The sequence below is a fragment of the Hemitrygon akajei genome, chromosome 2 (genome assembly GCF_048418815.1).
Source record: "Hemitrygon akajei chromosome 2, sHemAka1.3, whole genome shotgun sequence".
Classification (NCBI taxonomy): domain Eukaryota; kingdom Metazoa; phylum Chordata; class Chondrichthyes; order Myliobatiformes; family Dasyatidae; genus Hemitrygon; species Hemitrygon akajei.
In genome coordinates, this window is record NC_133125.1 from 187,855,827 (window position 1) to 187,873,579 (window position 17,753).

General features: G+C 50.9%; 1 protein-coding gene across 1 annotated transcript in view; it reads left to right on the forward strand.

The window, feature by feature from the left end:
- LOC140721658 (E3 ubiquitin-protein ligase TRIM39-like) overlaps positions 1–15,316 on the forward strand; it is a 66,905-nt gene extending 51,589 nt beyond the window's left edge. The window contains exons 4-9 of the mRNA XM_073036462.1: positions 2,449–2,955; positions 3,034–3,129; positions 3,547–3,780; positions 4,487–4,509; positions 4,606–4,724; positions 14,700–15,316. Of these exons, the coding sequence (XP_072892563.1) occupies positions 2,449–2,955; positions 3,034–3,129; positions 3,547–3,780; positions 4,487–4,509; positions 4,606–4,724; positions 14,700–15,232 (1,512 nt within the window). The 3' untranslated portion in view covers positions 15,233–15,316. The remainder of the gene's footprint in view (positions 1–2,448; positions 2,956–3,033; positions 3,130–3,546; positions 3,781–4,486; positions 4,510–4,605; positions 4,725–14,699) is intronic.
- The last annotated feature ends 2,437 nt before the right edge of the window (positions 15,317–17,753 follow it).

The window sequence follows — 17,753 nt, forward strand, 5'->3', positions numbered from 1 at the left end:
TGTCAGTTGAAGTCCAATGGTACTGTTTTCAAAAGTTTTATTAATAAAGGGGCACAAAAATTAAGGTTAATACAAACATTCAGATAACATGCGTCAATACTCAATCTAAAACGCAGGTACATTAATAATCACTCAGAAATAAGCTCTTTCGTTGTCTAGGGTATAACACTGAGTCCAATTGGAAATATAAAGAGTCACTCTGAAGTCTGCAGGCTTTTCCCTTTTGGTTTCACGTGTTGGAGAGAGAGAAGAGAGATTGTTAGGAAAAGAGAACACTTGCCGTTGTCTTTATGAATCAAATCCTCAGCCTCAGAGGATTTGGCTTCCCTGGTGTTAAATAAAAGCGGTTTTCCGTTGGTTCTAGCCACAAACCCCGCATTCGGAATTTAACGCACGTGGCTTCCTTCAAAATGGCTTCCCGTTCCCACGGGAAGCGGCATCGTGCTTCTCGGTGTCTCCTTGGTGCGTCTGAGGGTGGTCCTCTTTCAGACCCTTCTTTATACTGCCTCACGGGATCTCAGGTGTCAATCAGGTTGCAGGTGATGCAATCTCTCTCTCAACCAGCCCACTTTACCCGAGGGCTTTACAATGTCCCTGCGAGTTGGCACGTCTGCAGTTCCCAGGTGTCTCCTGAGAACAATGCCACAGTCGCCAGCTTTTGTCCCAGTGGAATGCGGTATCCAGCTCGTCGCTGTCTTTCCATTTCCTGTGTCCATTCAGTATGTCTCTCTCTCTCTCTTGCTCTCTCTCTCGGGTCATTGACCCCCCTTTCACTAGGGCTCTTGCAATTCTCACAAAGGAGGGGGCTGGTATCATAACAGATGTCTGAGGAAGGAATCTCTGGGAATCATGAGAATTGGGAAAATTCTTAAATATTTAAACTAGGTGCCTTACAATCTGGGGAATGATGGTAAAATTAATTAGACCAAGGGAGAAGGTGACTGAGAGGTGACGATATGACAGTCAGGTCAGTGATTAGACTGTGGACGTGTTCAGTCAGCAAGGTGAAGCTCACTGGATCAAAGGTAAACAGGTGGAGGTTGGATCGCAGACCACGGCAGGAGAGTTTATCATCAGATAAGGAGAGTCACGGCAGGAAAACAGGGTCAGAAATGAAGACAATGAATTACAGAGAGCATTGGGAAATGACTGTCAGTGAGATAGAGAGACACCACATAGAAATAATCAAAGGCTGAATACTACAGAGAAATGTAGGTTTCTGATGATTTTTTGTGAAATCCACGTCACCATTGTATAACAGGAACCCGTACGATTATTGACTCAGTGGAGTATCTTTGAGATCACACTCGAAGTGTTTCCCAATGCTCACTGTAACAGGGTCTGAATAAACTGACTTGTTCCCGAAACTCACCACTGCTGTCTGGCAGGTTCTTTCCGTGCTGCTCCATCTGAACCGTGTTTAAGTGGGAGACGGGTCCCCACACCCACAATCCAACCCCCAGTCCCTCTGTCCCTCGAGCTGCTGTTGTGGACGCTGCCTGATGAAGACTGTCAGACTCAGCGACGTGGAGATTGCAGAGCAACACACTCAAAATACTGGAGGAACTCAGGGGGTCAGGCAGCAGCTGTGGAGAGGATAACAGTCCTCGTTTCAGACCGAGACCCTTGAACGCAGTTTATTCCTCTCCATATGCTGCCTGACCGGCTGAGTTCCTCCAGGATATTGTGTGTGTTGCTCTGGAATTCCAGCATCTGCAGAATCTCCTGTGTTTGTGAGTGGAGATTCCAGCCCAGTGCCCCTGCTCTCTGGGGCTGATGGGGTTCAGAAGACAGGCGGGGAAATCATTTCCACACGTTGACCCTGTTCCGAACAAGTGAGACCAGATCTTTGGAGCCGGGCCGGGTCAAGCAGGGAAATGGAAATCAGGAGTTGAATGTTTTCCACACTGTGACGTGCAATGTCCAGTCCTGTGGTGATTCCTGCAGACACATCTTTGTCATCGGCACAGCATCAGTCTCCTCACAGCAGATTCCCTCCACATCCCGTGTCCCATACCATTAACTGATTTAATAGTTGCTATAAATTTACATTATTCACTGTTTTTACACCTCAGTCTCTCTTTAGTCCTCCAGCTAAACGAAACGTGCTTTTGGAGGAACACCGAGGGTCAGGCAGCAACTGTGGAGAGAAATGGGCAATTGACATTTCGCGTAGAGAACCTTCGTCTGGACTGTCTCAACCCGGAATATCTTCTGTCTATTTTTCTCCACAAATGATGTCTGACTCGCTTAGTTCCTTCCAGACTCTTGCATTTACAGTCCCTTGTGTCTCTCTTTTCAGGACTTGCCCTTTCAGTTCTGCCGTAGACTGAACCAAGCTTTTCTCTCCGGCTTTATCTATGTTAGACTTGTTTAATGTGTTTCTGATCGCTGCTGTGGAAATGAACACGATTCCTGCTTCACTGAAAAGGAACATTCATTCCCCAGACTGCAGCGCCCCTGGTGGACAGCCGCGGTACCGCAGGCGTTCAGCAGCTCCCTGGAAGTGAAAGGACCCTGAACCGGGAAGTATCGGGAGTTAACATGGCTTCGAAAGGACAGGTCGAGAGTTTAACCGAGGAGGTAATTTGTCCCATCTGCCTGGATTTCTTCACCGATCCGGTTATACTGGAGTGTGGACACAACTACTGCCGCTCCTGTATCACACAGTGTTGGGAAAGGGAGCAGAGAAACCGCTGCCCGGAATGTAGAGAGGAGATTGCGGACCGCACCCTCAGGGTCAATCGGGCCTTGGCAAATCTGTCTGAGAAAGCTCGAAAACTAAACCTGAATCCGAAAGAGGAGGAAAGTAAACTTCACTGCGAGAAACATGGGGAAGAACTGAAGCTGTTTTGTGAGATGGACGAGACACTGATATGCCTGATCTGTGCGACTGCGCGGGAACACAAGTCTCACAACTTCATGCCGGTTAACGAAGCCGTTGAAATCTACAAGGTAAAACTAACCAGGTTTTGATCAGCTGTTTACTTAGTTGAAGATTTTGGTCTAATGTCTTTACTCTCTGATTCCCAGGGTCGGGTTAAATCTTCCTTAGACTCTCTCACTAAAAAAAAATCGGACTTCGAGGAAATGGAGCAACAACAGAAAGAGAAGATTTCTGGAGTTCAGGTGAGGCTCCTGAACAGAATTTACAAATTCGCTGTGTAGTTTTGTTCCCTTTAATGCAGAATAGCAGAGCATCGCAGCCCCAGTAACCTGGGATCGATCCTGACCCTTGGAGCGGTCTGCGTGGAGTTTGCATGTTCTCCCTGTATCCAGTACCTTCCTTTAGCCGACATTGCATGGTTGAACGGTAAATTGGCGACTGTAATTAACCTTGTGACGTTGGGTGGTCTGTGATTCAGGTCGGGGTTAGTGGGTCAGAGACGGAGTATATGTTTCAGGGAGATGTGGGGGAATGTGATGGAGGGGATTGTTCTGAGAACCAGCATAAACTTTAATGGGCTGAATGGTTACCTTCCATGTCAGAAGGAAATACAAAAAATAGCCTCAAATAGTAAACTAGCCTCTCCTTTCATTTGACAGGAACAGACACACAGTCTTCAGTCCCAGATCACATCCCATTTTGCTGAACTGCGCCGGGTTCTCACTGAAAAAGAGCAGCGTGCACTGCGAGATCTCAGGGAAGAAGAGGAGAGGACTCTGAATCCAATGGAGAAAAATCTTCGAAAGATTCAAGAGAATTTAAGTTCCATCCAGGAGGAAATCACAAAGTTACAGGAACGGATGGATCAACAAGAAAATATCACATTCCTCATGGTGAGCGATTTAAGTTTGGATCTGTAAAAGTGCCCAGTCACAATATGATGTAATTTATCTCAAATAGTGTAGCTGGAAACTGATTTCCACCATGTGGACGTCCTGACTGTTCAGAATTGTCATTGTCCCAAACCGGCCTCCCACAACATCTGTACATCACAGGACAGTCTGCAACCTTCTCGGGAATGAGTTACCCTGATCAGAGCACTGAGCTGGTGGTCGTTTCTGTGATTCCCACGTATAATATCCCCGATACTCAGAGTAACACCCAGTTACAGTCATAGGCTGTGAGTGTGTTTCTGATATTCTCTTCACCTCATTTCTTGTGGGATTTATTAACAACTAACTGATGCTTTATCTTTGACTATTGGTCTCAGACAAGGAGAAATATTTTCTCCACTCCCATCCCATCAAATCCATTCAGAGGTTTAAATTCCTCCATCTGATCCTCCCTGACATCATATCCAGATAAAAATACACAACCTGTCCAATCTCTCCTGCAAGTTCCATCCTCTCAGTTATGGTATAAATTTCATAAACATTCCTTCTACTTTCTCCCGTGGTTCTCCTCTTTCTCCATTCGTTTCAGTGGGAGAGAGTTAAGTGAGAATTTTCAGCAGCTTGTAATAACTTGTCTCAGATTCCTGCTGTTCGGATGCCGATGGTCAGTCTCAGTCAATTGAGATCTGTGTTTGATTTATTTCAGGAGGAAGCTCGTCGGAAGAGGAGGTAGGACATGGTCTTGACCGAAACTCTGTGTGGATTTGTAAAATAGTTCAAATATCACTGATGTTCAGTTTATAACCAGATGTATAATATTTACAGGATTGGCGATAATGACAAGACATTGTCAGTGACAGACGGTGCCCTGCTGGTTGAAAAATTCTATCACCCCTATTTGTTCGACACAGCATTGGGAGAAGCGTTTGACGGCATTAATCGAGGTAAAACATACAGATTCATTCCGGCACCAACCCCACCTGCCGGGAGGCATCACTGCCACATGGTCAGCTGGAGATGTCAGACCCTTGAACACACCAAACCAGGGGCAAATATACAAACAATTCACTGGTCGAATCACTGCATCCTGATCCCATTTGCACTGGACAAACAAACCAATGCACGGGTTTGAATCCTGACATGGTAGCTCTGGAATTAATATTCCATTAATGTCATTAAAGAGGATAAAATCTGGTATCACTGTGGTGACGGGGATTGTCAGAATAATACACCAGTCCTTCGAGCCTCTCACCCTGTCTGACCTGTCCGTGACCGCAGTCTGATTGACTCAGCTCTGCCCCCTGCTGGACTCGCCAGTCTCACTGTTGTGATCAAACCACCACATTGAGACTGAGCCCAGACACACCAACCAGCTTTAACATTGGTGGACACAGCATAACTGGTCTGGCAAATCTCCCTCACACACATTCTCAAGAAGGTTCAGCAGATTGTAGTCAGAGTCTCAACATTGCACATTGTTAATCCCCTCAGTAACCTGGAAACTATTCTCTTCAGACACAGTGAATGGTTTCTATTTGAACAATTCACACACGTGTCACACATTGTCAACACACACTGGACATGTGAAGACACACTGTAACATCCAAATAGTTCAATATGCACACTCACCTTCATTGTGTACACACACTCACTGATATTTACCACAACCAACACACACGCACACAATGATACATTGATATATTGATAATATGCAAATGCACCATCGGAGTGGGACACATTGTCAGAGACACAGACACATTTCCGTGTGTTTGTCCCATATCCTTCTAACCATTGCCTATTGTTGTACCTGTCTAAATTGATCTTATAATATTTTAATTTTACCTCTTTCTACGGCTTCCTTTGGCAGCAAATTCCACACGTACCCACTTCCCTCACCGTGAGGAAGTTGCCCTGCAGATCCCTTGAAAAACTTTCCCCTCTCACCTTCAATCTCTGCCCTCTAGTTCTGGACTCCCCTGGAGTTCCCTGGTGTGACCTTCCAGCCGTTCTTACGGCAGCACCTGAGCCACCCTCCCGTCTTCCAGCAGCTCACCTGTGGGGAAATGTGAAGCAAATATATCTGCCAGAGTCTCTGCAAATTCATCCTCTGTCCTAATGGGGGGCTATGGGGAGAGGGTTTGTGGGAAAGGAGACCCTTAACACCCATATTCATCCCCCTTCACCTTCTGTTTCCATCTACACACACAGTTCACCACATCTCCCCCATCTGGTCCTGGTTCCATCTGCCATTCATCTCTCCCCTAATGGTTCCCATTGTCATAAACAGGAAAAAGTCTGCAGATGCTGGAATTCCAAATCAACACACACAAAATGCTGGAGGAACTCAGCAGGTCAGACAGCATCTATTGTAATGAATAAACAGTTGATGTTTTGGGCTGTGATCCTTCTTCAGGACTAAAATTGAAGTGGGGGGGAGATGCCGGAATAAAAAAGGTGGGGAGAGGGGTGAGAGGCTAGCGAGAAGGTGATAGGTGAAGCCGGGGGGGGGGGGGTGGGAAAGTTAAAGGGCTGGAGAAGAAAGAATCTGATTGGAGAGGAGAGTGGACCATAAGAGAAAGGGAAGGAGGGGACCCAGGGAGTAGTGACAGGGAGGTGAGAAGAGGTTAAAGGCCAGAGTGGGGAATAGAAGAAGAGGGGAGGGAGGTGAGAAAAAATTTACCTGAAGAGGAAATCAATATTCATGCCATCAGGTCAGAGGCTACCCCGGCAGAATACAAGGTGTTCTCCTCCATCCTGAGGATGGCCTCATCTTGGCGCAAGAGGTGGCCATGGACCGACATTTTGGAATGGGAATTAAAATGTTTGGCCACTGGGAAGTTCCCCTTTGGGCAGATAGAGTAGAACCTCCTTTAGTGATCAGATTCCAGTACAGGTTAGCCTTTGTGCTCCTGTTTCTCACCCTCCCACAGCTGTCTCGACCTTCCCATCTCCCAAACTTACCTGCAACCCCGCTCCGACTAGCGATCAAAACTTTCACTGTGTTGGTCTCCACCTGTCATTCACTTCCCAGTGTCTCCCAACTCCACAGTCCACACTCCCCACCCTTCCGCTACCTGGAACAAGCTGCCTGCCATCTTTCACCAATCTTCAGTCCACAGTCACTTCAGACTCCTGTCTCATCACTCCCCTTCTCCTCTGCTCAATCTACACCCCTCATAACCTTATATATTTCTGTCAGATCACCTCCCAGTCTGTTTACCTGCATTTGGCCCTTATCCTTCTAAACCTCCCTGTCATCATTTCTCAGTCCCAGGGCTCAGCTCCTCTTCTGTGCCAGTTCCACAGGGCCCTCAATTCCCCCGTGTTACAGAAGATGATCGACTTCATTTTCTACCACATTACAGAAGCAAATGTGCTGCAGGTCCTAAAATGCAGAAGGGTCGATAAATCCCCAGGTCCTGATCAAGTGTATCCCAGGACATTGTGAGAAGCTCAGGAAGAAATTGAGAGGCCCTTTTGGAGATATGTGTGTCATCGATAACTACGGGTGAGGGGCCAGAAGACTGGAGGGAGACTAATTTTGAACATTTGTTGAAGATTGACTGTAGGGAAAAACCTGGGAAGTACAGACCGGTGAGCCTAAAGTCAGAGGTGGGTTCATTAATGGAGGGGATTCTGAGAGACAGGATCTACATTCATTTGGAAAGGTACGGACTAATCAGGGAGACCCAGCTTGGTTTTCTGCATGGACGGTACGGTAGCATAGTGGTTAGCACAACGGTTTACAGTACCAGTGACCCGGGTTCATGTCCCGTCACTGCCTGTGAGGAGTTTGTACGTTCTCCCTGTGACCGTGTGGATTTCCTACGGGTTCTCCGGTTTCACAGTCCAAACCCGTACCGGGTGGCAAGTAAATTGGTAATTGTAACTTGCACTGTGGGGGTTTCCTTCAGGTTCTCCGCTTCTTCCCACAATCCAATTAACCCGTTCTAAATCAGGGATTGCTGGGTGGTGGGGGTCATTGTAACTTGTCCCATGGTCAGGCTCGGATTAAATCAGGGGTTGCTGGGTGGTGGGGGTCATTGTAACTTGTCCCATGGTCAGGCTCGGATTAAATCAGGGGTTGCTGGGTGGTGGGGGTCATTGTAACTTGTCCCATGGTCAGGCTCGGATTTAATCAGGGGTTGCTGGGTGCTGGGGGTCATTGTAACTTGTCCCATGGTCAGGCTCGGATTAAATCAGGGGTTTCTGGGTGGTGGGGGTCAAAGGGCTGGAAGGGCCTATTCCGTGCTGTATCTCAATAAATAAATTACAGCTGATGAAAGTGCAGTAGACATCGTCTCCATGGAGTTTAGCGAGGGATTTGACAAGGTAGCAGAGAGTTAGATCACATGGGAGACAGTACGATCTGGAATAGGATACAGAGTTGTCTGGGTGGAGTCCTGTGACCAGTGGTTGTGCTGCAGGGATCGGTGCTGGGTCCACTGTTTTTCATCATTCATATGAATGATTTGGAGAGAATGTAGGTGACGTGTTTAGTAGGTTTGTGAAGGACTCTAAAATTGGTGGTTTCATGGACAGTGAAGAGGTTATTTATTTATTTAGAGACAGTGTGAAACAGGCCGTCCCAGTCCAACGACCCGCTCCACCCAGCACCCCAACTATTTAAAACCAGCCTAATCATGGGGCAATGTACAATGACCATTTAACCTACAAACCGTTATGTCTTTGTATGTGTAACCCCTGGGTCACCTCAGGCATCGCTCAAACTCGTTCTAGTCTAGGGGGAGCAGCCTTCGGCCCCGCCAAACTGGGTAATCAGCTGGTGTGGATGCTGTGTGATGTCCCCGCCTCCCCAAAAAACACAGACAGTACACCTTATGCGATTAAATGAGTACAATTTATAAAGATTACTATAACTAAGCGATTACTAACGATACAGTATATATGAATAAGAGAGAAAAAAAGAAAAGGCGCCAAAATCAAAGTCCAAACCACTTCGTGCACAACCGTTGGAGCTCAATTACTGAAGTCTTCTGGTATTCGATCCCCTCCGACTTCCTCGACCCGCCTCCTGGGACCCCCACGGTGATCGACCAGTCGCTCCACACTCCTCTGTCTCCGTCTCCTCTCCTCACCGAAAACCTTGGGCCGGGGACCCCCGCTCGGGGTCCGTACCGTCGCCCAGCTTCCAGCACCCCGTCCTCTCTCTCTCACTCCATCGTGCCGACTCCCCAAAATCCCCGCCAACAATCAGTTTATAGTCCCAAACAAGCTTCCAGCACTTATCATAACAAAGACGCTAGCATTCCTACTATTAACACAGGCGCCAGCATTCCTACTTGTAACAAAACAAAGACGCCATTTTGATTACATACACAGTAACAAAGAAAAAGAAAAAAAAACCCCGTTACACTCTCCCCCCACCAAATAAAAGTCATGTCCTCATGACTATTAGATAACTCGTCACCTTTCCTGCCAACACACCATAACCCAAACACCAGCAGTGACATCTCCTCCCCACACAGTAAACCTCACGCCCTGTTCCTTAGGCGCTATATAGGCCAACTATCTGGGCGTTCCCAAACCCTTCTGAGACCTCCGTACCCCCCTCACCTAAACCCTTAGGCTGGAATACCTTGGGTCCACTACCAACTCCTCTTTCAATCTCTCACTCATACCCCACACTGCACACAGCTAACCCTCCCCACTACACCTGACTCAGTGGAAGAAGGGCCAAAGGTCTCTTCCTCAATCGAGGGAAAGTCAGCAAAAGGCAGCATGTACCACACATCCAGCCATCAGCCTTTGAATCCGTATTCATCCTCATTTCTTTGATCGGTAGCTGCTGTTTGATCTTCTCCAAACGGAAACACGTGACCTGCACTGCTCCTGCAGTCTCTTCAGCCTCCTGCAATTTAGATTATCATCTTCTCTGGCCCCTGGCTCAGCAGTTCTGACTCCTGCATCCCAGCCATCTCAATCTGGAATGCAGTTACTCCAACAGCTTCTTCCACCCCGACCTGAAAAGCAGCAGTTAAAGATTGGTCACCCTCCAGTTCAGTATTCACTGCACTTCTCTCCAGCTTCTTTTTTTTTTCTCCTCATGACTTCTTCCAGATCAACCTTCAGGTTTTGCACTTCATTTGAACTGTCGATGGTCATCTTCAGGTTCCCTTCAAGCTACCGCTTCCCCCTTCCGAGATTTGTCCGCAATTTCTTCACCTCCGCAAACTCCCTTCTCCAGGCTCTGTTCGCTGTGGCCCTCAGTCACACAACTTTCTTCGTTCTCTCCAACTTGTAAGTCTTTCAAATGGTTCCAGATCACTCTCTCCGGTCTCTCTGTCTTCATTTCAAACTTGATTCCGTAGAGACAGACACTCACGAGCTGCGACCTTCGCCAGCCCTGGCACGTGTCCAGAAAACACTGTAACTCTGTAGTTCTCAGCCGCTCCAGCAACGACCTCACTTCATATTCTCCTGAGGCAAATCCAAATACCAGGAGATCATCCACATACGTCAAAATTCCAAACACCTCCACACCCCATGGTCTTCCACATGCCCTGCAGGAAGGTTGCAAGGGCTCCGGAGATACCCTGTGGTTTCTTTTCGGACCGGAAAGACTCCTAGGAAACTTTTAACCACCGTCTTCTCCTTGGCGGCCTCGCTCATTGGGATCTGGCAACATCCACTCCTCAGATCCAGCACCTTAAACCTCTTCGCACCACTCAGATAGGCCATCGCCTCTAGGGCCCAATATAATCCACACACACGCTGCCTACGTCTGCCACGCTGTAGGGGCCAGTCGCCGCAACCTCTGCCTCACCGAGGTGTCTTCAGCAGTCAACTCCCCTCCCTGGTGGTATTTCGCAGCGTCCACTAAGAGGGTCTCACCCTCAGATACTCCTCCAGGCCATACCACCACCGGCTCTCGTTTGAATTCGGTATTGGCCCAATGCTGCTACACACGTCCGCACAAGCAGCTCGAAACTCTGGGTGCATCGATAATGCCTCCAAACAGCTCTCACCCGCCTCCTCCGGGCAGGCCCCCAAGCGCACCAACAGGATATTGGTTCTCTCCATAACCGAAACGCTGCCCGTCTCAACAGTGTCCGGACACATCAGCATTAACGATTCACGAACCTCAGTCACCTCCACATTTGCCTCTAAGAAGTCCATTTTCACTGACCAACAACCGTCGTCTTTATAATCACCGGCACTGGTACCCCAAATCTCCAGTGCCGTCAATGTCATCAAGGGTAAAGGCTTCCAAAAGCGGTTATAAAACAAACTGTACAGCAACTTAACCGGTGCCCCGGTGCCGAGGATGGCTTTAACTTGACTTCCATCCATCCGTAACAACACCTGAGTGCGTGGTCCCTCTAAGCCTTCAGGAATAGGGTCTGTTCCTTGCGGGAGTTCCTTGGTACATTGCTGGGAACGTGCTCCCCCAGAGACCCCAAGCCGTTCCCCCACTGGGCCTCCTCTAAGTTTCCCGACATCTCTCGAATCAACGGAACAACTGATCCCCTTGACAGATCCCCCTGTCTCCGCAAGCAATTTATCTGCCCTCCTAACCAAAAGGGATACCCTAAAAACTTCCCACCAATCTCCTGCCACGGATATGGTAAGCCCCCCAGCTGCGGCATTTGACTTCCAGTCGAACCACACGCATTTTCCCACACTTTCCCAGAACTGGCAGCTGTCACTTCGAGATAATTGCGCCCGACAGTTCTAACAACGCTACCAGCCCGCCTACTCAAACTTTCAACCAATCCCTGTCGCTTTCCCTCAGCCAAGCACTGCCACTCACCCAACAACTGAGCGGTCTGCTCCGCCCATGTCTCCGCCCCTTTAGGGCTGGACGTTATTCCAACAACCGGGCGGAGCCCACCATAGTTGAAACATCCCAACCTGTCACTCCTCACTCTCCAAACAGTACGGACAACCCATGGTACCACCACCATTTCGTCAGCGCTAGTCGGAACTCGAACAACGACCCCCGGGCTACCAACAGCAGCCACCCCACCCAACACACATGCAGAGATAACCGGCAATCGCACACCCACAAAGGCACACCAGCTCTTCGCCGCAGACACAATTTAAAGAGGGCGATCACACAGCTTCCACAGAAATCAATCCCGGACGAGCCCCCACAATGTAACCCCTGGGTCACCTCAGGCATCGCTCAAACTCGTTCTAGTCTAGGGGGAGCAGCCTTCGGCCCCGCCAAACTGGGTAATCAGCTGGTGTGGATGCTGTGTGATGTCCCCGCCTCCCCAAAAAACACAGACAGTACACCTTATGCGATTAAATGAGTACAATTTATAAAGATTACTATAACTAAGCGATTATTAACGATACAGTATATATGAATAAGAGAGAAAAAAAGAAAAGGCGCCAAAATCAAAGTCCAAACCACTTCGTGCACAACCGTTGGAGCTCAATTACTGAAGTCTTCTGGTATTCGATCCCCTCCGAATTTCTCGACCCGCCTCCTGGGACCCCCACGGTGATCGACCAGTCTCTCCACACTCCTCTGTCTCCGTCTCCTCTCCTCACCGAAAACCTTGGGCCGGGGACCCCCCGCTCGGGGTCCGTACCGTCGCCCATCTTCCAGCATCCCGTCCTCTCTCTCTCACTCCATCGTGCCGACCCCCCAAAAGCCCCGCCAACAATCAGTTTATAGTCCCAAACAAGCTTCCAGCACTTATCATAACAAAGACACTAGCATTCCTACTATTAATACAGGCGCCAGCATTCCTACTTGTAACAAAACAAAGACGCCATTTTGATTACATACACAGTAACAAAGAAAAAGAAAAAAACTCCCCGTTACATATGAATGTCACAGAGTGATAGAAACGAACAGCACAGGCCCTTCAGCCCATCTGGTCTATACCGAAGCATTTAAACTACCTGCTCCCATCGACCTGCACCGGGACCATGGTCCTCCAACTCCGACCATCCATGTACCGTCCAAACTTCTCTTAAATGTTTAAATCAAGCTTGCTTGTACCACTTGGGCTGGCAGCTGGTTCCACACTCTCACAACCCTCTGAATGAAGCAGTTTCCCCTCATCTTCCCCTTAAACTTTTCATCTTTCACCTTTAACCCATGACCTCTAGTTGTAATCCCACCCAACCGCCATGGAAAAAGCCTGCTTGCATTTACCCTATCTATACCCCTCATAATTTTGTATACCTCTATCAAATCTCCTCTCAGTCTTCTATGTTACAGGAATAAAGTCCTAAACTATTCAATCTTTCCTTATGACTCAGGTCCTCCAATCCCAGCTACATCCCTGGAAATTTTCTCTGTACTCTTTCAAACTTGTTTACATCCTTCCTGTAGGTAGGTGACCAAAACTGTACACAATATTCCAAATTAGACCTCTGTGTTCTGCGTTCCTGTTCTCAATCGACCCAGGCTCTGTGTTCTGCGTTCCTGTCCTTCCTTGACCAAGGCTCTGTGTTCTCATCATGTCCAGGTGCCTCACCCAGCACAGGAATACCTTGCCTAGCCCGGTGCTGGGATTCTCTCGTCCTGTGCTGGGATTCCCTTGTCCTGTCCGGGAGTCTCTCGTCCCGTCCTGTGACTCTCCTCGTCCTGTAGCCACGTCTTTTCCTCACCTGGTTCTGGAGTCCGAGCCAGAGTCAAGACCCAGGTTCTGGGTCCTTGTGCAGTCTCTGGCTTGAAGCCCAAGCCTAGGCTCCTAGTTCTCAGTTCCATGTCCTGGTTCCACTATCCTCGTCTAGTCCTAGCCCAGGCCCGGAATCCTTGCCTCGTTCGGGGCCTGTGTCATCTCCAGCATCCTTTCTTCCTCACTTCCCTTGCTTCCTTCTCATGCCCAGTCCTATTCCTGGTAGTTCAGTGTCTGTGTCTTGCTTTTGGGTCCGTTCCCAACCTCCCCGCATGACAATTTTAAACTTGTTTACATCTTTCCTGTAGGTCATTGACTGAACCTGCGCAATATATTCAAAATTAGGCCTCACCAACATCTCATACAACTTCAACATAACATCCATCTCCTGTACTCAATACTTTGATTTATGAAGGCCAAAGAAAAGCTTTTTTTATGACCCTATCTACCTGTAACACCACTTTCGGTGTATTCTGGACCTGTTTTCCCCGATCTGCTGTGGAACAGAGTCCTCAGTGCCCGACCATTCACTGTGAAAGACCGACACTGGGGTCCTACCGAAGAGCAACAGCTCACACTTGTCTGCATTAAATTCCAGCTGACACTTTTCAGCCCATTTTCCCAGCTGCCCCAGATCCAACTGCAAGTAATGATGGTCTTCCTCCCTGTCCACTCCTCCCCAATCTGAGGGATGAATTGGGAGCACTCATTGGAAATGCACAAGGTGACAGGGAGAAAGTACAAACTCCTTACAGATGGTGTTGGAATTGAACTCTGAACTCCGGAACCAGCTGAGATCCTCCAGAATTTTGTGTTTGTTGATAGAGGAAAATCCGCTCTCCATGTCGAGGAAAAACCTCAGGAAGATGCCGGTTCTCCATCCGCTGTGTTTGGGTAAAACCCCGGGAAAGGGTCCTGTCGCCCACCCAACTGCGCCTGAGGCCCAGCGGCCTCTCCCCCCGGTCCCGGGGCCGCGCTGCCCGAGTCTCCCCCCGATCCCCGGGGCCGCGCTGCCCGAGTCTCCCCCCGATCCCGGGGCCGCGCTGCCCGAGTCTCCCCCCCCCCCCCGATCCCCGGGGCCGCGCTGCCCGAGTCTCCCCCCGATCCCCGGGGCCGCGCTGCCCGAGTCTCCCCCCCGATCCCTGGGGCCGCGCTGCCCGAGTCTCCCCCCGATCCCCGGGGCCGCGCTGCCCGAGTCTCCCCCCGATCCCCGGGGCCGCGCTGCCCGAGTCTCCCCCCGATCCCCGGGGCCGCGCTGCCCGAGTCTCCCCCCCGATCCCCGGGGACTCTCTAATTCTCTGCTTCTCCCCCCAGTCTCTGTCACCCTGGATGTGGAAACGGCGAATCCGCGGCTCGAGGTGTCTGAGGATCGGAAGAGTGTGAGATGCACCGAGACATGGAGGAATCTCCCTGACACCGGGAAGAGGTTCACAAACTGGCATTGTGTGCTGGGATCGGAGGGATTCACATCGGGGAGACATTACTGGGAGGTGGAGGTGACGGGGAATCGGTGGTGGTATCTGGGAGTCGCCGCAGAGTCTGTGGAGAGGAAGGGAGGGGTCACACCGAGTCCGGAGACCGGATTCTGGATCATCGCGCGGATTGATGACGTGATGTGGGTTTACACCTACCCTGAGTCCCGTCTCCCTGCCGGTCCCATCCCCGGGAGGGTGGGAGTTTATCTCAGTTACGAGTCCGGGACAGTTTCATTTTACAACGCGGAGACCAAGTCCCATCTCCACACCTTCACCGAGAATAAATTCACGGAGAAACTTTATCCTTTCTTCGGGCCTTGGAATAAAAACGAGTGGCTGAGAATCTGCTCCGGTTCCGGTCCGGGTCTGTAAACGGGTCGGGTCCCGGGACCGGCGTCAGGAGTAAGTCAGTGTAAATATAAATGTGCGGAGAGTGAAATAAACACGATGTGAGAATTATCGATCCATTAATTTTAACTCGTTCACCACATCCGTCAACGGAACAGAAACACTGTGGATTCAGCAGCAGCCGCGGGCGGCGGGTCCTCAGCTCCCCGGCTCCCCCGGGTGCTAAAGTCTACCGGGACTGACAGGGTAACTGGGGCAAGTGGTGGTGGTGCTGACTGGCAGAGGGAGGTCAGGGTGAATCTTGGTAACACGGGACATGTAGTGGTGGTAACACACAAAGCACCTGGGTCTCCCAGTCTGTCCGGTTACTTCTGTGGAGGGTAATTGGCAGGTGATGGGCGGATCCAGGTGAGGGGTAATAGATGTGGGAGGGGTGGAAATGTGTCAGAAACTGGGAGGTGAGAGGTGTCAGTGACTGAAGATTTTGGAATCTGATAGGAGGGGAAAGTGCACCCCTGAGTAAAGGGAGGGAGGTGGGGAGGAGTGTGTGGGTAACGGGCAGATGGAGAGGGTGGGGAGGAGTGTGTGGGTGATGGGCAGATGGAGAGGGGGGGAGGAGTGTTTGAGTGATAGACAGATGGAGAGGGTGGGGAGGAGTGTGTCGGTGATGGGCAGATGGAGAAGGTGGGGAGGAGTGTGTGGGTGATGGGCAGATGGAGAGGGTAGGGAGGAGTGTGTGGGTGATGGGCAGATAGAGAGGATGGGGAGGAGAGTGTGGGTGTTGGGCAGATGGAGAGGGTGGGAGGAGGGTGCGTGATGGGCAGATGGAGAGAGTGGCGAAGAGTGTGTGGGTGATGGGCAGATGGAGAGGTGGGGAGGAGTGTGTGGGTGATGTGTAGATGGAGAGTGTGGGGAGGAGTGTGTGGGGGATGGGCAGATGGAGAGGGTGGGGAGGAGTGTGTGGGTGATGCGCAGATGGAGAGGGTGGGGAGGAGTGTGTGGGTGATGGGCAGATGGAGACGGTTGGGGAGGAGTGTGCAGACGATGGGCAGATGGAATGGGTGGGGAGGAGTGTGCAGACGATGGGCAGTTGGAGAGGGTGGGGAGGAGTGTGCAGGGAATGGGCAGATGGAGAGGGTGGAAGGAGTGTGCAGACGATGGGCAGTTGGAGAGGGTGGGGAGGAGTGTGCAGGGGATGGGCAGATGGAGAGGGTGCTGATCATTGTGGGTGATGGGCCGATCAACAGTGTGGGGAGAGTTGTGGGTGATGGGCCGATGGACAAGGTGGGGAGTAGTGTGTGGGTGATGGGCAGATGGAGAGGGTGGGGAGGAGTGTGTGGGTGATGGGCCGATGGAGAAGGTGGGGAGTAGTGTGTGGGTGATGGGCAGATGGAGATGGTGGGGAGGAGTGTGTGGGTGATGGGCAGATGGAGAGGGTGGGGAGGAGTGTGTGGGTGATGGGCAGATGGAGATGGTGGGGAGGAGTGTGTGGGTGATGGGCAGATGGAGAGGTGGGGCTGAGTGTGGGAGATGGGCAGATGGAGAGGGTGGGAGGAGTGTGTGGGTGATGGGTAGATGGAGAGGGTTGGGGAGGAGTGTGTGGGTGATGGGCAGATGGAAAGGGTGGGGAGGAGTGTGCAGACGATGGGCAGTTGGACAGGGTGGGGAGGAGTGTGCAGGGGATGGGCAGATGGAGAGGGTGCTGATCATTGTGGGTGATGGGCCGATCAGCAGTGTGGGGAGGGTTGTGGGTGATGGGCCGATGGAGACGGTGGGGAGGAGTGTGTGGGTGATTGGCAGATCGAGAGGGTGGGAGGAGAGTGTGGGTGAAGGGCAGATGGAGAGTTGGGGAGGAGTGTGTGTGGGTGATGGGCAGATGGAGATGGTGGGGAGGAGTGTGTGGGTGATGGGCAGATGGAGATGGTGGGGAGGAGTGTGTGGGTGATGGGCATATGGAGAGGGTGGGGGAGGAGTGTGTGGGTGATGGGCAGATGCAGAGGCTGGGGAGGAGTGTGTGGGTGATGGGCAGATGGAGAGTTGGGGAGGAGTGTGTGTGGGTGATGGGCAGATGGACAGGGTGTGGAGGAGTGTGTGGGTGATGGACAGATGGCGAGTGTGGGGAGGAGTGTGTGGGTGATGGGCGGATGGAGAGGGTGGAGAGGAGTGTGTGGGTGATGGGCAGATGGAGAGGGTGGGGAGGAGTGTGTGTGTGATGGGCAGATGGAGAGGGTGGGGAGGAGTGTGTGGGTGATGGGCAGATGGAGAGGGTGGGGAGGAGAGTGTGGGTGATGAACAGATGGAGAGGTTGGGGAGGACTGTGTGGGTGATGGGCATATGGAGAGGGTGGGGGAGGAGTGTGTGGGTGATGGGCAGATGCAGAGGCTGGGGAGGAGTGTGTGGGTGATGGGCAGATGGAGAGTTGGGGAGGAGTGTGTGTGGGTGATGGGCAGATGGACAGGGTGTGGAGGAATGTGTGGGTGATGGACAGATGGAGAGTGTGGGGAGGAGTGTGTGGGTGATGGGCGGATGGAGAGGGTGGAGAGGA